Source organism: Plectropomus leopardus, chromosome 13 (assembly GCF_008729295.1).
Source record: "Plectropomus leopardus isolate mb chromosome 13, YSFRI_Pleo_2.0, whole genome shotgun sequence".
NCBI classification, from domain to species: domain Eukaryota; kingdom Metazoa; phylum Chordata; class Actinopteri; order Perciformes; family Serranidae; genus Plectropomus; species Plectropomus leopardus.
The window spans coordinates 13817319-13840221 of record NC_056475.1 but is presented as its reverse complement, the minus strand read 5'-3'; the positions used below and the strand labels follow the sequence as shown (position 1 = coordinate 13840221).

At 36.4% G+C, this 22903-nt stretch overlaps 3 protein-coding genes across 6 annotated transcripts; all 3 read right to left on the bottom strand.

The window, feature by feature from the left end:
• Nucleotides 1-1191: 1191 nt before the first annotated feature.
• LOC121952918 lies at nucleotides 1192-4472 on the bottom strand. Of its 3 annotated transcripts, none has more exons than XM_042499796.1 (6): nucleotides 4395-4472; nucleotides 4069-4171; nucleotides 3450-3773; nucleotides 2182-2505; nucleotides 1623-1748; nucleotides 1192-1452 (listed from the first exon to the last, which is right to left on the bottom strand). In XM_042499796.1, exons 2-6 carry the CDS (start codon nucleotides 4121-4123, stop codon nucleotides 1361-1363), a joined length of 921 nt encoding a protein of 306 aa, XP_042355730.1. In that variant the 5' UTR covers nucleotides 4124-4171; nucleotides 4395-4472; the 3' UTR covers nucleotides 1192-1360. The 3 variants fall into 3 exon arrangements, with proteins under 3 accessions (XP_042355730.1, XP_042355729.1, XP_042355731.1); XM_042499795.1 differs by having other exon boundaries at nucleotides 1193-1452; nucleotides 1564-1748; XM_042499797.1 differs by having other exon boundaries at nucleotides 1193-1452; nucleotides 1564-1748; nucleotides 2368-2505.
• A 2581-nt stretch (nucleotides 4473-7053) lies between these two features.
• Nucleotides 7054-10677, bottom strand: LOC121952742. The gene is made up of 6 exons (XM_042499561.1): nucleotides 10614-10677; nucleotides 10078-10139; nucleotides 9475-9798; nucleotides 8973-9296; nucleotides 8574-8699; nucleotides 7054-7082 (listed from the first exon to the last, which is right to left on the bottom strand). The coding sequence occupies exons 2-6, from the start codon at nucleotides 10130-10132 to the stop codon at nucleotides 7054-7056; spliced, it is 858 nt and encodes a 285-aa protein (XP_042355495.1). The 5' UTR covers nucleotides 10133-10139; nucleotides 10614-10677.
• A 2619-nt stretch (nucleotides 10678-13296) lies between these two features.
• On the bottom strand, nucleotides 13297-21220 carry LOC121952607 (sodium-dependent phosphate transport protein 2A-like). Of its 2 annotated transcripts, none has more exons than XM_042499382.1 (13): nucleotides 21023-21220; nucleotides 20373-20540; nucleotides 20031-20174; nucleotides 19809-19920; nucleotides 19510-19705; nucleotides 18304-18399; nucleotides 17976-18027; nucleotides 17488-17655; nucleotides 16601-16717; nucleotides 15621-15745; nucleotides 14397-14509; nucleotides 13937-14220; nucleotides 13297-13748 (listed from the first exon to the last, which is right to left on the bottom strand). In XM_042499382.1, the coding sequence occupies exons 2-13, from the start codon at nucleotides 20506-20508 to the stop codon at nucleotides 13444-13446; spliced, it is 1848 nt and encodes a 615-aa protein (XP_042355316.1). In that variant the 5' UTR covers nucleotides 20509-20540; nucleotides 21023-21220; the 3' UTR covers nucleotides 13297-13443. The 2 variants fall into 2 exon arrangements, with proteins under 2 accessions (XP_042355316.1, XP_042355315.1); XM_042499381.1 differs by having other exon boundaries at nucleotides 20373-20517.
• Nucleotides 21221-22903: the final 1683 nt, after the last annotated feature.

The window sequence follows — 22903 nt, the reverse complement described above, 5'->3', positions numbered from 1 at the left end:
CTGCTCATTTATTTTCCCTAGGTACATTCTATAATGTGATGTCTGAATTATGTTCCTACCAATGTTTTTTCAACTGCAGGAAGTGTCACATTTATTTGTCTCTTACTTTGATTCCCTTTTATCCGTATTTAATTTAGACCTAGCCATATTATTAAACTAATTTAACTTGTTTCATCATGTTTTTGTCAGTACGAGCAGATACAGAAAAACATACTGAATGTATTAACAGTGAAAATTTTGCAGAAATGCCATTATATGACAACAGACATAATCCGGGACAGTGTTGTGTTTCCTTCAAAATGTATCTGCTGTTGCAGATTAGAAGGATAAGAACATACTGTAGTCAGTGGGGTTGGTGGGGTTGATTTACAGGTTTGTTTTGGACACTTTTGCAGTGTGTCAGTTTAAACCACAGGTTATTTCCCTTCAGTGTTTCTGCGTCAAGTAGACTGGTGTTTGTGTTTAACTGCAAAAAAAAAAAATCACATCAAAGTGGGGAGATGTGGTCATGCTGTGGTAGAGAGATCAGAGATCAACACAGTAAAGGTTAACAAATTCATGCTTCTGTTTTTTAATTTTTTTATTTTAGATGTGACTTGATGCTTGATGTATGTCTTGCTGGTGCAGGTGTGTGGCTACAGATACCTGTAAGAAAATGAAAGGCTAGTTTGATCTATGACTTATCTCAAGCCAAAACACTGCATCGTGGTTTGTAATACAGCCATGCATTCCTTTGGCACTACTGGTCCTGCAAAGCAGTAATCTTGTGAAATGAATAAGGGCGGTGTGTTATGAGTGCTGCGACTGACATGATGTGACATTTCGGGTGGAAACAGTGCTCCACATCAATAGGAAATGGAATAGGAATAGAAGTGCTAAAATAAAAATTTTGAAAGCTAAAAATTATCATTTCGTGACCCCAACGGGATTAAATGTGAGGAATTATGGCTTCACCTTGTGTGATATTGACTATATATTCCTACATTTGCTTGCAGCTGGCACAAGTATTTCCTTCCTGTTGTTAGTAACTGTAAGAACAGTTTGTAACCTCCAAGTCACCCATGGGTTGCATAATTATTGTAAACCAAAAGAATCCATCTATATTATTGTTTTGTTTATTTGAAAAATACAAACTTAAAAACACCTTTACATTAAAAAAAAATACTATTCCAAACTATTAGAAGGCAAACAAGAGAAAATATAATCACATGGGAGCATGTTTATTTTTTTCCAAGCCATAGAACAGAAGAACAGTCCCTGATCACATGTTTCTCATCTCAAGGTTAAATAATATTCCCAGCCAGGAAAAGGTTACAGTTTTAAAATAGGGCTGCTGCTTTAATAATTCTTTAGGAGAAAATTATGTTGTATTCTGATGTGAGTTGGGTCCGTTTTTTCTTGTGTTGTTCATTATTGTCACATCTGCATAGATAATTTCATCTTCAGAGTTAGCTGGGGAAAAAACAGACTTGAAATGTAACCTATCACGCAAGCAGTTCATTACAGATTTATTTCATTGTATTAAATTGATATATTTGAATCATAGAAAACAATCATGGTTACCTGACTTATATGGTCCTTATTGAGACAGATGAAAATACGGGTGAACATCTTCCACTTACCCTCAGTGACATTTGTGGGTCTCGGTTTGTTATGAAGTTTTATGATCAGAAGACACAGAGCCGCAAGGAGAAGGAGGACAACAACACTAGCTGTCACAGCCACAGTCACAAGGTGGAAGGAAGAAACTAAATCAAGAAAACACAAATATCAAAATGAATTATATTGATATTATGACATTGACTTCCTAATTTCAAATCTGCTGAGGTGTTACTCAAATATTTCTTGTCCATTTGCTTGTCTTTTATTAGACATTGGACATACAGTAGGCTACAATATACCATAGCTGTGGATGTGAAATTATTATTTAAAACCATAAAAATTATACCATAATACAACAGAAATCAGAAGACAGATATTCCAGGTGGATGCTTGCCACTCACAAGACTTAAGTGATGTAAAGTGTTAGATAACAAAAAATCTGGGACTAAAATCTGTTAATCCCGTGCAACCAGAGTTATGGTTCCGATTCGTTCATTTTATTCATGGATACATTTAAAAGATATGAATACAAAATGTGAAATTGTTGTGTGCTGATATTTAGAAGAAATTAAACTGTACCTTTGCAGCTTTTCACGTGAATTATTGTTTCATCTCTGCTACAATTGTTGAAAGCCTGACACATGACATTTCCTGTCAGCTGTTTGTGTAAGCTGATGGTAATGTTTAAAATACTGGATTTGTTTTTTTTAGCTGTACTATTCGCCAGTGTCTTAATGGTTGTTGTGCTGTTGCTCAGGGACTGACTTTGGCCTCGGGTCCTCATTAGTAAGACATTGTCCAAAGTCAAAATTAATTCTACTTCATCTCCCTCCGAGGAGCAGCTGATGTTCATCTCCTCTGGTGACAAACACATCTGAGACACAGCTGGCTTTGACACAGGAGCTGAAAGACAAACATAAAGCAACATATACAGTATTTACAGTGTCAAATGCAAAGTGAGATGCACTACCAACACCGCTGACTATTCCAATCCCTGTTCTCAATGTTGAAATAAAAAACAAAAAAACGTTTGAGGGCTTTAGACACTGTTCACACTCTTGAACGAGAAAGAAGGCTATGTGTGTATAACTCTTAATAATTACTCTAGGGGTCGACTGGTTTTTCAGGGCCAATACCAATATCAATTATTAGTAGTTAATGATACAGATAACAGATATTTGGAACTGATATGCATTTACAATAAAAATTAAAATGTTTTTGTCAGTATTTAGAATTTGGAATATAACAAACTCCAGAACAACACTTTATTTGAATGCCTTTAGCAAATGTTTAATCGTTCTGAAACTTTCACCATCAAATACAGCAAGTTGCCAGCAACTTTTTTTTTTTGTCAAGTGAAAATTTCAATAAAAAATGAATAAATAAAATAGCTTCCTTGGGTTTTACAAAGTAAAAGTTCCTCCCATACTGACACTTTTTTTGCACTTTATAATTTATTGTCGATCATTAAAATAAAACGCTGATACAGACAATCAGCAAAATGCCAAATATCGGCCCCAATAATCAGTCAGGCTGATAATCAGTCAACCCCTAAATTACTCCTAATGTAAAGCTGAAAATAAGAGTGAAAGATTGGGAGTATGTACTGAAAGATATGTCTGCAATCTGGATAAGGACAAAAAGAAATGAGATGATCACTGCTGGGCACTTCACCAGCCAGTGGTGTTTAATGCTTTGTCTGATCAGTGTATATTTGCTAAGTTTAAAAGGTGTGCTGTAATTTTTATATTAGATTAAGCACATTTTAGACACCCCAAATTGGAATTTAATTTTTGTTTTAGAATTTTTTTTCTAGAATATTTTTTTTTTTTTTTTTTTTTACCTACCTTGTATTTCTAGATTCACATTCACTTTTTTCAGTAAAACACCATTAAATCCAAATTCTTCCAACTGGTAATCTCCAGAGTGTCTCTTCATTGCATAACCTAGTTTGATTGATCCATTGGTGAAGGGTTCAGGCTGATTCATGTAGTCTTCATGCAGAGTCACTGTTTTGTTTTTGACTCTTTTAAAAATGATATATTCGTCATCCTTTTTCAAAGTAATATCTGTATTTGCTGTATTTGACAGATGAAAAATCAGCAGCTGTCCCACTGCTCCAAAACACTGCTGAACTCCAGTAGGATTAGAGAAACTGCATTCGATAGCTCCTAAAAAACAAAACAAACAAAAAACAACAATAATATGCTGTAAAATACAGATAAGAAAAATATTTTGTTATTTATTATGAGCATTGAATTTCAGTAGGGAAGGACTTAAGGACTTAATACAAGGCCATTTCAAACTTTATTATATTGTCATAGTTGTCATATTGTAATTTGTCAAAATCATATTTGTCTTTCAAATCTACTTTTAGGTAGATTAAATTATTGTCTTTGTATGCTTTTTTATCACATCTATACCATTCAGAGAAATGAGATAACAAATTTTCTCAAACTTGAATACCTTTTGCCAGAGCTGCTGTCGCCAGAACGGTGAAGATCATGCTGATGGAAAGCATTGTTTTCTTTTTTAACAATTTTATTTCTATTTTAATTTTATTTTACCACTGTTAAGGAAAAAAAAACATAAATTGTCAGTTTAAAGTTAAAGAAGTCCATTTTAAATCAATAATATGAACAATAAAAATGGCGCATATTTACTTTTTTTGAGTATTAATAAGAATTCCTAAGCTTTTAGATTTATTACTCTCTTCTTACTTTATTACTATCACTAAATTGCTGATTTTAACTAATTTAAGCACAAAATTAAAATGAACAACGGTCACTTACCCTCTTCACAATGGTGTGAAGTCTTCTTTGTGGCTGTTAAGCTTACTTGTGAAATTTCCACAGACTGAAGACTGGTTTATCCTTAGCTTGTCTTTATGTTGTCTTGCAAGACTCAAGGAAGTGGTTAGTGTGTCATCAGCCACAATTTGCAAGTGAACAAAGTGAACATCTTATTTCTGGCAGTACTCAGATAAAGACTGCAAACGAAAACTGTGTTTTTTTCTTTTTTTGCCTCAGTTGTTCATACTGTTGGCAATAAGGCTGTATTTACATGAAGTTGGCGTAATACAAAAGGCCTCTGCTGCAGTATTATTGGTCAAGAGCAGAGGATGACACACTTAACAAAATAAAATTATCCTACTGACTTATAAAACATCAAAAAATTGAATCTGACCCCTTGTGAATACTATACGATTAAACAATTTCTTTATGTGACCCTCTTGTATCAGTCTTCCAATGTCAGAACGACATATTTAAATAAAAAATAATTATTTTGATTGATGACTAATTCATGGAGACATGTTTTATTATCTACTTACTACACTGTAAATACACGATAAAGCTGCCTGAAGACGACAGGTGTTTCTGCAAAGGACGAGTGAAGAAAGGACTTCCTGCCTCTCAGTGCACAGTTTAGCCAAAACTTTTATTAAAACCCACGTATATCACATTACTTATCAACATCTGCATCACTAATTTTTTTTTTTTTTTAAAGATTATTTTTTTGGGCTTTTATGTCTTTAATGTATAGGAAAGACTTAGGGTGATAGGGGGAGAGGGGGCGACATGCAGCAAAGGGCTGAGGCTGGAGTCGAACCTGCGGCCGCTGCGGCAAGGACCCAATCTCTGTACATGGGGTGCCTGCTCTAGTCACTGAGCCACCAGATGCCCCATCACTAAAATTTCTCACAGGAAAAACAAGTTATGTGATATTTAGAAATATGTGAGACTGTCAGTTGAAAACCACAGCTTTTTTTTCTTAACTCTGCCACTGCTACAGCCACGTTACCTCATTTGAAACTCTCACAGGAAAGACTAGCTGTCAAACAGACAAAGAGCAATGCCTTTCAAATATGCATCTCTCAACAATTCTTCACAGACATACTGTCAGTGTTCAAATTGTTCAATAGAAAGTGCTCTTTCATAGGTAATCTCACAGCTCAATGAGGACTAAAGGTGGAACTACTTTGAAATATGAATGCCTTATTCCCACTGCACAAAAAATCCACTAGCACCCACACATGGTGATGATGCAATGAAGCAAAGATATCACTAATGTTGAAGCAGCAGCAGCAGCAGGACAAACTAAAATTACATTTGATGGTGATGGTTCTTAAGCACCATGGACAGAGACAAAAAAAACTACCTGTGAAATATTCAAAAATATATATTAATATATGTATACAAGTTTGGTGAGGGAATATTTTCGAGCTCCTGTTTTTGGTTTTGCTGTGTCTCTTTTATATTTTAATTTAAGGATTTAATATTTGCTTAAGCTAATTCTTCAAGCAGTTAAAATAGTTGTTGACTGGAGCTCTATCAAGGCCCAAAAGTACAGTTTCACTTGCTTTTTTAAATAAACGTGTAAACATATTCAGCTAAATACACATTCAGTGCTTAAAATACTACTCTTCAAACACATCTCTGTCTCTCTCTTTCTCTCTCTCTCTCTCTCTCTCTCTCTCTCTGTCTCTGTCTCTCTCAAGCCTGCTGTAAAACAACAGTGGTGTCAGTGACAGTGTTGTTGGATCCCATCATGACACTTTTCTTGTCATAAGCATCATTGTACAACTAGTACTTGCAAAACCAAAAATAGTCCTAAAAAGTAATGTTTCAGCATTGTAGCATGTAGGACAAATACCATTATTAAACCATGCTTTCAGTTTTGATTAATTTTGCTTTTGCTTCAGAAAGTAATAAAATAACTCGGACTGTGAAACAGAATAAAGAACAAAATCAGAACAAGTTACAACTGAAAATAACCAATAGAATAAAATAAACTGTATTTCTCTCTGAGAGTTACATAGTATAGCGCAGAACTTTACGATACTGTATGCCGACACTCGCAGGTTACATGTGGGGAACACTGTCTCCATCATGTGGTCAAATTATGATCACTGCATTATTACATGTTGTCTGATGTTGAGTTGAATTATTACGACAGTTGTTTTTTATTGTTTATTCTTGTCACATCTAATTTCATCATTTAAATGATCTTAACTTTTTACATTTTAAATTTTGCTTGGGGGATCTCCACTGTTTTTTGTCGGTTGTTTGGAAACTAATAACAGGTGTTATTTTTGCTTTATTTCATTTGACCATGATTTGTTGGTGTATATGGGGAAGTGCAGACAGGAAACTATACAACACTAGAGTGAAAAAGAAATCTGTTGATTTTTTGTGACCATCAGCACAAATAAGAATTTCAATAATTGTTTATTTACAAAAATCTTACAAAATGCAAACACAATAATATAGCAAATTTCTGTAAGATAGCACTGTCATATTTGGAAAGCTTAAAAACAAATAGCATAGTTTTATAATTGTAGCTGACAAAGCCATTAAAAAAAAAGCTTCATTTAATGTAAGAACAGTCAATAGTGAAAAACATAACTATATTTGTCTCAGAAAGGTAATGCCACATCATGAAATAAACAGCTCAGGAGAGATTGCCATCTTTGGAAACACCTGGAAAAGTAAAGAAAAAACATTATCAAGCTTAATGTAATTTAATTATATATTTAATTTAAAATATTTTCTCACAAACGATATTACTGTAGGTCCTCGGGTTGGTAAGGATAGTTGGTTATCTCAATACATTACTCACACATTCAAAGGCTTTATTGCACTGTTTATTAAATCTGAACTATTAATTATATTACATTTGCACTATTCATCCCATTTACAAATAATCTATCACTGCATAATAGAAAGAATCGCTCACTTCCCATTTATACTTAAAGTTGCTGTTCTATACTTCCTTAATTATAGCTATATTACTTTTATTTAGCATTTACCTGCTTTTTATGCTTGTGCTACTTTTTTATGTGTGTACTTGCATGTTTACTCTGGGGAGAAACAGCATTTCAACCGTGTGTATTTCTTATGAATATGGTAGACTTGACAGTAACATAAACTTTGACCTAGTTATAAAAGGTCAGATATGAGTTTTGTGAAAATGATATGGCTAAATTTAATTTGGATTAAATGAACATAAACTGGAGGTGTATTAATATAGTTTTTCATTTGATGTGAATACTGGTGCGGTCAGTTTTGCGTCAGCCTAGTCATGCAGAAGTACAGTATGTCACTGCTGGAAAGACGGTCTTTTCATAAAACTGAGCTGTCTATGCAGAAGAATGACACAAAAACATGTATCACCAAATATTAAACTGGTACTGCATGACCAGAGAAAACAGAAAAAGGCCTGTAGCAGTTGCTTTTGCTCAGCAGTTAGAAATTCACTGCACCTGACCAATAAACGCTTCCACTGGTGTGTGACATAATGTGAGCTTTACCATTTTGACACAGGAAACAATATGGCAGTAGACTGGTAAAATACAAACTTTTGATCTCTAATTACAGTTAACAATAGGCTTTGATATGTTTCTGAAAAAATATTACTCAAGTAATAGGCAAAAGAAATCAAGGTCCATATATTATCAGCACTAATAGGCAACACAGTAACAGGATCTTGGTTGATGTTTCATCAGCACTGCCTAGTTTTAGCGTTTGATCTGAATTTGAGAGAGAGGCAGCTCTCTTTCTCGGTCCGCTTCTGTACTCTGTGTCTGTGGTGTTGGGCATACGGAAATGCAGAATGCTTTGAGCTAAGAGATGAGCAGGGAGATCTAAGCAATAAGATGGAAGAAAGTTTACCAATTTTAAACTGGCTTTGGTTAAGGTAGTTTGTGTAAGTTAATGTGCTAATGGGATACTTAGTTCAGCTTGAAGGATAAGAAAACAGACAGTTGCCGAGCCAGGGAAAAAGATGAATCACGTGGTTTCACTGAGTGTGCGTTATATATTTTGTTGAAAGAGCTTTCTCATTATCCTCCATCCACATAAAAATGCTGCCATTTTGAACCCACTTCAACTCATACATTGCAAACAGGACTAACGACAATATAGTGGGACTTGAACTGAAATAAGACTGATGATGGTATGATATTCTCTTACCTTCTTTAACAGTGATGGACCTTGTTTTCTTATGAACGTGGCAGATGACAAGACACAAAGCCACAAGAAATAGAGTGACAATGACAGCTCTCACAGCCAAGACAACAGGGGAGTAACAAGTTAAAGCTAGAAAACACAAAAGAAATATCAGACCAAATTAGATACTATAGTAATGCAGATTTCTAATTTGATCCCAAGCATCATTATTTACTACAAACTGAACAAAACTGAGAATGTTGCATCAAAAAGGTGATCTGTCCCATCCTATTTGAAAATGAGATATTATGGAGGGGTTAGAGTTTATCTTTTATTTGATAAGATATTGTCCACACCAGTGTTCTCATTGAGGTAACAACGATTGCTGAAAATTATGAATTGATATTTCTTTAAATTCTGTACCTGCACAGCCTGTCAGATAAAGACCCGCTTTATCTGTGCTGACGTTGTTCAAAACCTGACACATCAGGTTTCCTATCAGCTGACCATATAAGCTGATGGTGACTTTCGAAATAATGGGTGTGTCTTGTTCAGTTTGGCTCCTTGCTGGTGACTCCATGTTTGCTGCTGAGCTGTGGGGGGACTGTCTGTGGCCTCTGGTCTGTATGAGTGAATAACCGTCCAAAGTCAAAATGAACTCCACTCCATCTCCCTCAGAGGAGCAGCTGATGTTCATCTGTTCAGGTGACAAACAGATCTGAGACACAGCTGGCTTTGACACTGGAGCTGGAAGACAAACACAGAATAACATATACCGTGTCTACGAAACAAACTGCAACGTAAGATCCACCAAAAGCTCTGTTGACTGAAGACTATATTCCAAAAATGTAATGCTAGCTTATCACACAGGACGGAGATGAGACGGAAAATGTACATTTTTGCGTATATTTGAATTTTTACCCACCTTGTATTTCGAGATGCATTTTCACATTTTTCAGTAAAACACCATTAGATCCAAATTCTTCCAACACGTACTCTCCAGAGTGTCTTTTCATTGCGTGGCCTAGTTTGATTGTTCCATCGGTGAAGAGTTGAGGCTGATGCGTATATTCTTCATGCAGAGTCACTGTCTTGTTTTTGACTCTTTTAAAAATGATATATTCGTCATCCTTTTTCAAAGTAATATCTGTATTTGCTGTATTTGGCAGATGAAAAATCAGCAGCTGTCCCACTGCTCCAAAACACTGCTGAACTCCAGCAGGTTCAGAAAAACTGCACTCAATAGAGCCTGAAGAAAAAACGAAAGAAAAAAGCAAAAAACAAAGACAAAAATAAACAAACAAAAAAACTGATTAGAACAACTTCATGTCATTTATCTTTGGCATTTCATTTCAGGAGGGAAAATGAAACACTACAAAACCATTTTAAGGTTTTATTATTTTATATTTTTATTTATCATATTTTGCTGCTTGAGTCCTATTTTTCCTTTAACTTAACATTAAATCCATTATTAATTGCATTTCTTAATCCAGTGAAACTTCTCTGCCATTCTTCAAACTGAATGTACCTTTTGCCAGAGCTGTTGTTGCCAGAGCGGTGACGATCATGTAGATGGAAATCATTTTTTTTCTGTTGTAACACAAAAGTCAAATTTTATTTTAAGTCATACATTTGATTTGTTCTTTCAGTTCTATAAATACACTTTAAAATAACTAAATTTAAGATTGGATGCTAGTTTAAACTTAAAAAGTAAATTTCAAAAGTGCTGTATGTGATTCAGGAGAAATATTGTTGATTTATTTCCAGGCCGTCAAATGTCAGCACTTTGAGTTGGTAGTCGGACTGAACCACCCACAGCACTGGTACAAGCTGGGAATGAGGCTTAACAATCAACTATTTTTCTCAAGAACTGCATATACTGCACCGTAAATAAAAATTAAGCTGGAACAATATAAATAGCATGTGTCGACCATCACAAAATAAATAAGAATTGAAAAGCTTGTCAGATTTCACACCCTAAATTATGAAAAAAAAACTACAATGTTTCTGTGCTCTTTAGCTAATTTCAGCAAGCATCTCAGCAAATTTAAAGCTGTCACTTACCGTCTTCACAATGGTGCGACGTCTTCTTCAGGGCTGTTAAAGGCTGACCTGTGAATTTTCCACTGACAGAAGGTTTATGCTGTTGCTGTCTTTGTCGTCTTGTTGTCTGATAAGAATCAAGGAAGCGGTTATGTTGTTGTCACGCACAACTGGGCCATTGAACAAAGTGAAAATATTATACCTTAAAGGAATCATATAAAGACTGTACAAACGATACAATCTGTGGTTTCTCACACTTTAAGTAATGTGCTATAAGTCTTTGTTGCAGAAATTCATCCAATAATTGTGTGAATAATTATGTCTTCCAAATACCCTTCTTCTTTTCTCTTCTTTTTTAATACATTTAAGATTTCTCATTATTAGTTTTACAGATCGGCCTAATACAGGGGGTTACTAAAAGAAAATCATACACATTATGGCTAATAAACATTTTTTTGGTCCCAGTAGTTCATACTGTGGGCTGAAAATGTACTTAAAATTTTTACATGCCTGTATTTGCAAACGACAGTGATAATTTATAAGGTATATGGTGCACTTCTGCGCTACTTTATGAAAGTGGTTGTGGTGACATGCACTGTTTTAGCAGCTCTTTGAAACTTGTACAGTTTATGCAGGTTTAAGGTTCTCAGCACTGCATTTCCTTTACAAATACTGCAGCAGAGGATGACACGCGTAACAAAATATATAATACTGACCTGTAACACATCAGATGTAGGTACGTACCTTCATGCAAAAAGAAATCTGATTCCTAGTAAATTCCATACAACTTAAGAATTACTGAATGTTAACTTCTTGTATCCCTTTTAAATTTGGCGTTGACGGAGTTGTACTTATATTAATTCCAATAGTGCAGGGCACCTGTAATACTGTGCTGAGATTAAATTGGTGCAATAAACACAGTTTTGTTGGAAAAAATTGCACCAGCAAAATATAGGTGTTTTCTAAATGTAAAAGTCAGTCAGTCACATGTAAACTTTATTGAATCATGCAAACGGATATTAATGCCATTATTGTTATGAGTGTTACCTTTTACACTCTGGCTTCCTGACCTTTTGTTCTGTCCTTCAGTACACAGAGTAATGGAAGACTTGTTTGTGACGTGGCACTTTGTTCTACTGAAGATATTTTAGTTTTCAAAGGCTGTTAAGAAATAGCCACAGTTGATATCAGTTCTTTATATATCTGCAGAACACTTTAAGCGAAACAGAAAACAAAGTACCAGGAGGACAGTGGTCTTTCCAATAACTGCATACATATTTACCGGCCAAAAAGCCCACAGATGAGACTGTTTTGTTGCTAATGTTTGTCACTCTGACACTAAACTATAGTTGATTCCCTTTACTGTAGTTTCACCTACTCTTGGCCACTCCAGTGCACATACTACCAGTTTTTCCAAGGAATACTATTTGAAGGATAAATCTTACCATCCCAAGTCTAAAGTCATAAGTATTTGTTGAAAATAAAGGTAATGCCTTATAAACAGTTGTGCATAAAGCTATAGGGAGGGGAGCTAAACTGATGGTTGGGGAGTTGCCTTCCATTATAAAATGGTTTCAACACTTATGCATGGACAAATACTATCTGCAAATTGTAGACCTGACTGAAGACGAAAGCTGTGTATTTCTGCAAATGACATGAAAATATTAAAACTTCCCACCTCTCAATATACTGTACGGCCAATTGTTTTATTACCATATATAATTCAGTGCTCTCAAACATCTGCATTACTAAACTCTCTCACAGGCTGCATGTTACTGCGTGAGAAATGTAACTATTGTGTGAATCTAACTGTTAAAAACCCCTGCAGCTCCAAGTTTGTTGTTAGATCCGGTAACATGACATTAATTCATGCAGGAGGATACTTTTTTTGAAAGGCATTCTCTCAAGAAAACAAGCAACATTTAGAGCAATAGTGTGGTCGGCACAGTGGTGAGGTGGTTTGCACTCTGATCTAGAGGGGGTAGGATTTAATGAGTATTCACTTCCTCCTACTTATTTCCAGACATGTTTCTTGTCTTATTTTATTAACAGTGTTTGAAATAAAGATCTAACTAACTGTCACCTAACAGCAAGAGGGTTTCCAGACTCTGCCTCCTGGCTTTGGGGCCCCGTCTTTGTGGAGTTAGCACGTTCTCCCCATGGGGCTTTCTCTGTTTTTTTTAGGCTTTCTCCCACTGTCCAAAGGCATGCAGGTTAGGTTAATTGATGACTTTAAATTGCATTTAGGTGTTATTGATTGTCTGTCTCTATGTGCCAATCCCGTAATAGTCCCTGTCCAGGGTGTAACCTGCCTTTTGCCAAAATGTCAAATGGGACAGGCTTTAGCCCCTCCATGACTGTTAACAGGATAAGCAGTTACAGATAATGACTTAATGGATTTATACCCATTTCAAACTTCAAACAGTTCTTTGGAGATACAACATCTGTTTTAAATGTTAAAAGTTGCCATTTATGAAAAGGTTACTGCAATACTTTAAATTCTAAGTTTGTATTTGCTCGTTCACACCAGACTCCAAAATCTTAAAGTTAACACAGTTAGAATTCACAAAGTCTCCTCGCACCAGCTGTGTTAAATATAAGCCTGTCTGTCAATAATTATCTGTCTGCATGGTTCTAAGGAGCCAAAATGCTGTTTATTAACTGTTCATATCTTACTCATCAGAAAAGCAGATCATGTGCTCAGTACACTTGCTTGCCTCACAGGTCAGTGAGTTGATGGCAGTTACATTTATGTTCTTATTTAGCTCATGGCTCAGAAACATTTTTCAGTGATGACTTTAACAAAGGTCTTTAAATTCATGCAACGTGTTGCACATCTTAGACAAGAGCACTACAAGTGAGTGCTGCGGAGTTCAGTGTCCTGATTGTGTGCATTTTTCTTTATAAACCCCACTGTGGCCAGGCTTATGCTGCACTCTGAAGACTTATTAGTTGCCGTGATGTCTCTGTGGTTTTCCTCACTGCACTGGAGATCACAGCATCCAGGTGTGTTTTGTCCTTTTTGTTTCCAGTGGCTCTTATCAACCTCTTGTCTTTCTTCATCCTGCTTCCGTTCCTCTCTGTCTTTGCTCTCAGGGTTGACAGTAATGTCCTCCAGTGATGTTACTGGGCCATTACTTCTCTTGCCACCCCAACCTAGGAACAAAACATCAAGGGGAAGGTCACTTAGCAAGAACAGCAACCATGGGAGAGATAAATCAGTGTCTTAATGCAAACAATAGAAACTAAGGTGGTTGAGTTTGTATCACAATAGTAGCTGAGAAGGAAAAGTCATACAGCTGATTCATTAATTCATTCAGATTACTAATTTAATTGATATTTACCTCTTCCCTGCTTGCACTTCAGGGTCACCATGGTGATGAGGTCATCAAGGGGTTGCAGCGAGGTCATCCAAACAGGAAGAAAGTCCCAGCTCTGCAGTCTGAGCGGCAAACAATCAGGTCTGTGCGCTTGGAGAACGTTTACTGTTGTACCAAATATAATCACCACAATGACTGGTACACCAATCCCCATCATCACCTTCCAGCCAGCCATGGAGAGGGCAAACACGAGGGATGGGAGTAGCAGGAAGCAGAGGAGGAGGTACAAAACGGCAAACCAGCGGTACCTGTGTTTTGACTTAAGTAAGTTTATTCTATTTTTTTGAATTCAGTATGGCATTTGATTAAAGTTAAGAACATTCCTAGTTTTAAATAATAGAATATTAAAATTCACCTTGATGGTTCAGCTACCATCTTTAGACATTTTATTGGGAGTAACAACAAAAACTATTGATAATCATACCTGGCAGTGCACTTGCCAAGGGCACAGGCCATACGTATGGGTAAGCGGGTGACTGGTATTGGATACCACAGCATTATACCAAGGAGGTTGAAGAAGAAATGACATAACGCAACCTACAACAAAATAGAATGTAAAGAGAAAAGATGCCAGCATAAAAGTGAGACAAACAGAAAACTACTAAAAGAAGACACAACAATGAAAAAGTAGAGAAAAAAGAGTTAGGATGCTTATTCAGTCATATCAAGGTCTGTTTGCTGTTACAAGATATACTGTGCAAACAGTGGAAAGCAAGCATACGCACAGTTTCGTGATTATTTAAATATGGGAGCTGATTACAAATTGCAATAAACATGAAAAATGTCTTTTTTTTTTTTTTTTTTGAAGAGCCCAAGGTGACATCTTAAGATGTCCTGGTTGGTTTTTTTGGGTTGTTTTTTTTTTGCGGTTTTATTTTATTTTACCAACAGTCTAAAAACCCCAAAATATTTAATTTACATTATAGCCTATAAAATGTAGAGATGCAGAGGATTCACATTTAAGAAGGTTTGCTTAAAGTAAGAGAAACAATATATCGCTTACCAAAATAGTTGCTATAAACTACCTAAAACTCCAGATTTGGGAAAGTTTTAAACCTGTAAATATTTAATGTGCTTGCCAATGGAACAAAACTTTAATGGAGAGTAGCAAAATGGTTTGTAGAGTATGCTTACTGTTTGCTAAAACACTCTGTGGTGTCTGTGACACTGGATGCTTTCTGAGTGTCAACTACCAAGGAGTCACTAGTTTGCTGCTCAGTGGTTGTAATGTTTTGGGTGTTGCAGGGGATGGATATATGATTACTATGGGGTTCCTCTGCTTGGTCTGACTGCTTGGGCTGGACGGGGCGACTACAAAGGCAGATTAGGCTGTTCATAAGGCAACTTTAGAAAAGGCACTGGAGAATACTGCTTGTTTGTCAGAATGTATTATGTGTTTCGCACTTGATATACCTTACAAATGTGTTTACCCAGTCAGCACTTACGACGCTAGAAGAAGTCAGTAGGGAGTAGGGAAAGAGACATGTGGTATGTGTGTAGGTGTTTTAAGAGAAACTGAAAATGATGCACAGAAGGAGTGACAGACAAAGATGCAGCACCATATAATGAGTGACTGTATGTCAGTTTTAGTAGTGCATGTGTGTGTGTTTATCCGCATGTGTATGTGTGAGTATGAGTGTATGTGTACCTGTGTGGCAGCAGCTAGTTTATCTCCAGGACTAGCCAGAGCTGCCAGTGTAGCTGTTGTAGTGGTTCCAAGGTTGGACCCCAGGGTTAAAGGGTAGGCTCTTTCAATACTGATCACTCCAATCCCTGAGGGTTCATTGTATGATTAACAATAGCTGTAGTGCAACTACTGTTGTTCTGCCTTTAAGAAAATCTAAAATATTGTAAATTCAACTTAAAAAACCAAATAAAAGAAACAAGGCATCAAGACAGATAGCTTTTCATGGAAAAAAGATCAACTGTATTAGCCATACCAGTCTTAGACCTACCAAAAGGTCGAAATAGGATGTGAAAAATGTTAATGGGTAACCTAGCTTTCATGGAGATTGCTACAAAGTCATGCTCCAGGTTTAGCAACTGAGCCAATATCACCTATCACTAGACTTTAAGGAACAAGGAGTTGTTAGTGGGCAGAATAAATAGTGCAAGTGCAAAAAAGTGCAAGTTTATGTATACATTTTAAAGTTTGCAAAAATATTTTAAAAGTTATCAGTCTTGGGTATTTATTTATAACTGATGGCACAGTGTGATTATTCAACATACTTTTACAAACGTGGGAAATTGAGGCAAAAAAAGGGATTTTCATTTATTTATTTTTGTAGATATGTCTTGAACTGATCCTGTCTCCTACAAATGGAGGAATTTTAACAAACGTGCTTAACCATTATCTTCTGGAGTCCTGTTAATGCTGTACCAAGCTACATGTAGTTTTGCATGTAACTGTAAAAACACAGAGGTGGTAATTTATTCATTACTGTAGTGAAAAGAAAAAGAGGAGACAGTTGCTAGAATTTTGTGTCACCAACAGCTTAATTCCATTTATAATGCATAATAAATACACACATAATAAAATAGAATAATATAAATAATATTATAATAATGTTTAGTTTGGGAGTCAAAAATCACTTGACAAGTGATATTTTGTAAGTGTGTGTCTATTACCTATGAGAGGAGTGATGGCTGAAGTGAAGACAGAACTACTCTGAACCAAAAAGGTCATGCCTGCTCCCACCAAAATAGCCAGATATCCTGCCAGCCAGGTAAAAGGGAAGGGGAAATCTGCAGGACAGAACAAGGCAGGACAGGAGAGGAGATCTTGAAAAAGTAAGCAATGTCTCTTGTACATCATCATTGTTAAAATTAAGATTCAAATTTAAAGTTCAGTGTGTAAGATTTAGGGGGATTTTGTGGTATTTAGCGGTGATGACTGCTGATTACAACCAGCTGAAACGTCTCCAGGTTAGAATTCCTTCACTGTTCCTCATTGAGGAGATTTTTATCTAGAAAAATATCCAGAGAGTTCTCTCCCCCGCCAAAACAAATGCACAAGACGATTTAAAGTGCTAGAAACAGTGAACAAAACAGTTTAAAGTTAAAAATGACTTTTTCCCCCAACTTTTTTGTCATGGAGTAGCTATTAATCTATTACGTTTTTTATTTAACCTTTTTTAAACCTGGTTGGTCCTATTGAGATTAAGGATCTTATCTTCCGAAAATCTAAAACGAGCCAGAACACTGGCTCGTTTTTGGACTGCCGTAGAAACATGGTGCTGCAACATAGCGATCTCCGTAGATGAGGACTCACCTCTCATGTAGATACAAACGGCTCATTCTAAGGAAAGGAAAACAGCGATGATTCTTATTGTCAGGTGATTATGCACTTCAGCTAGTGTGCATTTCTGCTAGTATGTCCCCTAAATCCTAAAATCCTACACACTCGACCTTATAAGATGAATTTTAGGCAAGGATAATTGATAAAGCTATGGATTTAGCTGTGATGCATTTGGGGCAAGAGAGAGATAGAGATTAGTATTCCTACTGTATATTACCTGTGTTAACAACTTTATTGATAACACTGGCCACCTGGCCCTTCAGCAGGGAGTTGAGCAGTTTAACCAGCAGTATCAGACAGCTGCACAGCACCAGCAGGGAGCAGGCCAGCAGGATCAGACCTATGGCCAAGTCTGACAAAGAGCAGTCCACAAAGAGATGCCTACCTGGGCAGACACAGACACATAATGTCAGGAGGATTTGATGTAAAGATGGACATTGTTAGAGTGAGAACTTTCTAGATGTGAAGAGGGAAAAGCAAGTAATCAGTGTGTTTCATTTGCAGTGCATGTTGATGATTGGTGATTGAAATTAAATTTAGAGATTAAATCACACAAGAAGGGAAAAGTTTTACGATAGGAGGGATGATAGTAAATCATGATATATATATATATATATATATATATATATATATATATATATATCATAATATAATTATATCACTGTAATAAAATCATAGGAGACTTATACTGTCAAAATGGCATACATTTCTGTGTATGTTCTGAAAGGTTGTGTGCTCCCCAGGAAGTTTCATTGTCCTGTTAGCAATGATAAACAGAGCACAAACTGAGGCAAAGGGATGCTGAGATAATTTCAAACTATAATATACATAATATAACAGTAATATAGATTCTTCTAGATTTACCCATTGAATGTAGAGCATGATTTGCATGACCAACATGGCCACATTAAATACATAAAATGAGCACAATGTCCTTTTCGCAAACTAAAAGAGAGACAAACATTTCACTGAGGGACTGGAACACAAGAACAAATGGACATGAAAAGTGGGACACACTGTGAAATACAAGTACCTTAACAGATGTGCTTTCACACCAGCGCTTCACCAAACTCTTGTTCCTCACGCTCTGGTCTCCTGTAGCGATGGCTGTAATGACTGACTGATCCAACTACACCGAGACGATAATGTATAACATTATTGTTACAGTTTGTTAGAATTACAGTTTATTACAGAGAGACTTCATAATCAATATGGTGATGGCAATATCGCCTGCTGGCTTTGTGAGAGTTACATTTTATTTGGTAACATAATGTAAGTTTGGGCAAAGACATTTTCTTCTCTGTATAAACTAAATTTTACATGTACCTTAATGAAGTGTACACACTTCCTTACTGTAAAATTTGTGTTTAAAAGGACCACATTGCCTATTTTCGATTTCATTTTAATTACTCCAAAGCTGCTGCTTTCTGCTGTATGATATTTTTTTATACCTCCATGCTGGCAACAGCCATGGCCAGAGGCATTACATTTTCAGGTTGTCTATTGATACCTCCCATTCTCATGAATGCAATATCTCAAGGACACCTTGAGGAATTTTGTTTTTTCAAACTTGGCAGAAGGGGTTACATTCAGTCAGGTACTTAATGTGCGATGCTATCTCGGGTGTTAATCTTGAAACTGTGATTATTGTATAAGATCTTTTATGCTGCTGGGTTAAAGATGTGAGTGAGGTATCCACACTTTAAAATACTGCAGTAACAACTATATTTTAAGAATTGTCCACTGTCTTGGGTACATGTACGTCTGGACGGCATGGATGTAAACTCTAACTGCAACTTGAGTGGTTTACAGAGGCATACAACAGCAGGTACTTCTAGTTTTATCTTTTGCCCCTGAACACTGTTGTCTCATATATTTCTACTGCTCTTCTCTATTGAACTGATGCAGAATAATTATGGGAGATCTGTTTAATAAGTGGCGTTTTCGTAAGACCCCTCTTTCTTGTTTTTTCTCTGCTTCCCTAGGTGTGCAAATTTTATTTTACGCCAGTTTTCAATTTAAAAATGGGGCTGTGCTGTTGGTTTTAAGCTAAAACGTTTCACAACAATTTATTTTTGAGCAAACTTTTGAGGATGCTTTCTGAGGAGCATCTCCTTACTTTCTATGAACGGTCCCCTCACAAGTTGTGCTCTCTGTATTATATCTCTGCCTGTTTCTGAATACGCTTTTGTATCTATCTCGAGTAGTTAAAGTATTTCCCATACTGTAATCACAGTACCTGGATTATCATTGACGTGAGAGGCTCAGTGAGGACTTTCAGTAATTCAGGAGCTTCTTCTCCAGTACCGAACTGTAGTGTGTCGACCACGGCCTGAGACAGTCGCCTCAACATCCCACTCACAGCTTCCAGAGGGAGAAGCACCAACACAGACAACCAGTTAAAACAGTCGTGAACTGTAGCTCCAGCAAATGCTCTAGAATAAGAACAATTCAGGATTATTTTCAAGGCTGTTTTTAGACAAACTTGCCTACGTGTACATAACACACAATACACGACACATGGACACACAGCTGAACCTTTCAAAGTCATCTCTCTCCCCAGCCTGCATCAGAGCAACAATGGTATTGGTGACTGATGTTCCGATGTTGGAGCCCATGATGATAGGAATGGCTGACTGAACATCCAGCACTGCAGCAATAGACATGTATACATTTAGATTGATTCAAGTGCCTTTGTTATCTTTTAACTAAACTGCCTGCAAGTAGCATCACTGAAGAACTGTTAATACTTTAACTTACAACCAGAAGAGACAAGGCTGACTATAATGGAGGTTGAGGTGGAGGAGCTCTGGACTAACACTGTCACCAGTATTCCCACCACCAGTCCTGCCACTGGGTTTGACAGGATGGCATTTTCCTGGAAGATATCTCCTGCTACTCTGCCTGGAAGGGGGACAAAGAGACAGACAGAGGGACATCTCTGGTATTAAAATTCAAGCTGAGCATCCGTAATAGTAAATAAAACATGCAACTACATCATACTACATATGCTGCTAGATGATGTATTTAGAAGACAGTGTGACTTGTGAGGATTCCCATGTTGTAAGCTTGATAAAAGATGGTGGAGATGAGACAGCTTACCTCCTGCTAGTTGGAAGGCAGAGCTTAAAATGTCAAGGGAGCACACAAAGAGGTATAGGAGCAGACAGAGAAGCGGGATTTTGCAGAGAGAAGATATTAAAGTTTTCACTCGCTGTGTTGGTGCTGGAGTATCCATGGCCAGATCCTGAGGGGCACAAATTATAGACCCTGAATAATTTAGAATAGAACTGCAACTATAAGGCGGTTAATCTTTTTCATACATGATGATAAACTTGATGTTAAGCTCTTGATTTTTGGACTGTTGGTCTTTAACATGCAATTGAAAGATTTCACCTTGGGCTTTTGGAAATTACACAGGGCATTATTTTACACTCTTTTGTGAAATTTTATTGACAAAACAATTTATCCATTAATTGAAAAAATAGTTGGCAGATTAATTGATTATGAAAATAATTGTTAGTTGCAGCCCTAATGTTGTAATTGAATTCACAGCAGCATAATTTATAATGGCAGTAGTAACTGTATTAGAGGCACTAGTTGTGATAGCTATTTTTTTTTTTGTCATTAAATTATTCACACTACTGCTAAAGAATGCGTCTGAAAGATTACAGTGCACAGATTAGTGAAGACAATTCAAATTGCATCAAGCACATGCAGTAGTTTCTTCGAATACTACTATTTCAACATACCTTGGGTTTTGATGAAATGGTGGCGTCAGAATGTGAATGCTGGCTTAAATCACAGCTAATAGCAAGCAATAAAGAAACACAAACATAGAGGAATGAGTTGAGTAAAAAGATGACAACAAAATAATATCTTTGCCTCGTGCACTGCTTTATTTATAGTCAAAGAAACGGGAAAAGAGCGTCAGAATGAGGCATGAAGATGAGAACAAGAAGGAATGGAGAAAAGGCAGAAAAGGAAAGGGAGGTGCTACTGTGTAGTGTAGGTTAACTCTGTTAGTAGAGCATGGCTGACTGCTGGTATAATGGACTGTGAAGACTCATTATGTCTGTCTTTTAATCTGCCTTTGTCCTCAACTATGAGATATCTTTGTACGCTGTAGTGTGTCAGTTTGATACTCCCTTAACGACTAACCAATTAGGCTATACTGCTATATGCAGATATTATGAGGATAATGTCGACTATTGCACAGAAAAATAAAACAGTAACATCTAGTGGTAGACCTGAGCTGGTTGTATTCATGTTTATAGACTAAAGCATTACCACTATTTTTTCAAATTGCATCCCAAAATCAAGTAATGGTATTTATAAGTAAGTAAATCCTCACACATGTTGGCACTTTGTAGACTGGCACTAATGTAAAAATACTGTTGTATTTTTGCCATTGTTTTGTGCAAGGATAATTACAAAGAATTTTGATATATATTTATATATTTTTTAAAGTAGCTAATATTCTAACGATTTCTTTTTTTTCTTTCTTTTTTTTTGCATTGTAAAGAATTTATATGACATGGTTTTAAGAGAGTTACAAATAGTAAAAAAAAAAAAAGAAAAGAAAAGAAACAAGAAAATAAAATTATAGAAAATTAAACAAAAAAATGTCAAGACAGTTACATTGAATTAAAATTATTATTAATTAAAACAAATACAATTTAAAAATATAAAAAGGAAATTATGTATGAGAATGAGTTGTTGACCTCCCATATCTACCTTCTCTGTCTGTTACAGGTGAAATCATGCAAATATATGTGCATTCAAAAGTGTGTATGCTTTTATTCATTTATGCAGTGATGTAAGAGCTAGGCTAAATCACTTGTTAATAGATTTTCTTCCCTCAATCTTTACAGCTGTCATCAGTGGTTTGGAAATTGTTCACTAATGAGCTGCATTAGATTAACAATGATGGGCTTAAAAAGAAGGATCTTTCTGAAGGCAGATGCAGAACTGCATTGACATCTCACCTGTGTTACAATAGATGTGAGAAATTAGGTCTCTATCGACCCCGATGTCCTGACACATAGTGGACTGGTTGCTCGGCGAGATGGCAGCTGGCAGGAAGGACCTATTGCAGTGATCCTTGTCACAGAAGAGCTGTATTAGCTGCTTTCACTAGAAATAACTTGTGAACAGCCCTGTAATAACAGTTAAATCACTTTTGGAAATTGACCAAGGCCCACCCCGATGTCTGATTTGTGACCATGTACAGTCATTTTCACATTAACAGATTTAGAAAAGAAAACTTTGCAGGAAGAGACCACAGTAGGCAGCAGTAGAAGGAAGAAGAGCAATCTGGGATTATGAATGATTATGATGAATCCACAGCGTTCCTGGGCCACTGGGGACCCTTCCAGAAAATGATCTTCTTCCTGCTCTGTGTCAGCACCATCCCGAATGGATCTGGCATTTTAGCCATTGTCTTTGTAGTTGGCATTCCCAGTCGTCACTGCACAGTTCTTAAAGTCAACCGTACCCAGGACTGGCAGAATACCATCATCCTAGTAAAGGTAAATCAGTTAACAACTGTCACAAGATTTTTTTGTAGGACAAAAAGATTGCTTATTTAGAGTAAAGGTTGACTAATGTGGCCAAGAAAGCATTACAAATAT

Excerpts from the sequence above, each read along its gene's own strand:
- LOC121952918 (XM_042499795.1), bottom strand. The coding sequence starts at position 4,123 with ATGCTTTCCATCAGCATGATCTTCACCGTTCTGGCGACAGCAGCTCTG. Across the intron at positions 3,774-4,068 it reads GACAGCAGCTCTGGCAAAAG|GAGCTATCGAATGCAGTTTC; the intron begins GTATTCAAGTTT and ends TTTGTTTTTTAG. Across the intron at positions 1,453-1,563 it reads ATAAGGACCATATAAGTCAG|CTAACTCTGAAGATGAAATT; the intron begins GTAACCATGATT and ends TTTTTTCCCCAG.
- LOC121952742 (XM_042499561.1), bottom strand. The coding sequence starts at position 10,132 with ATGATTTCCATCTACATGATCGTCACCGCTCTGGCAACAACAGCTCTG. Across the intron at positions 9,297-9,474 it reads AATGCATCTCGAAATACAAG|CTCCAGTGTCAAAGCCAGCT; the intron begins GTGGGTAAAAAT and ends TTTGTCTTCCAG. Across the intron at positions 8,700-8,972 it reads TTATCTGACAGGCTGTGCAG|CTTTAACTTGTTACTCCCCT; the intron begins GTACAGAATTTA and ends TGTGTTTTCTAG.
- LOC121952607 (XM_042499382.1), bottom strand. The coding sequence starts at position 20,508 with ATGGATACTCCAGCACCAACACAGCGAGTGAAAACTTTAATATCTTCT. Across the intron at positions 19,921-20,030 it reads CAGCCTTGTCTCTTCTGGTT|TGCTGGATGTTCAGTCAGCC; the intron begins GTAAGTTAAAGT and ends CTATTGCTGCAG. Across the intron at positions 13,749-13,936 it reads GAAGTGCAAGCAGGGAAGAG|GTTGGGGTGGCAAGAGAAGT; the intron begins GTAAATATCAAT and ends TTTTGTTCCTAG.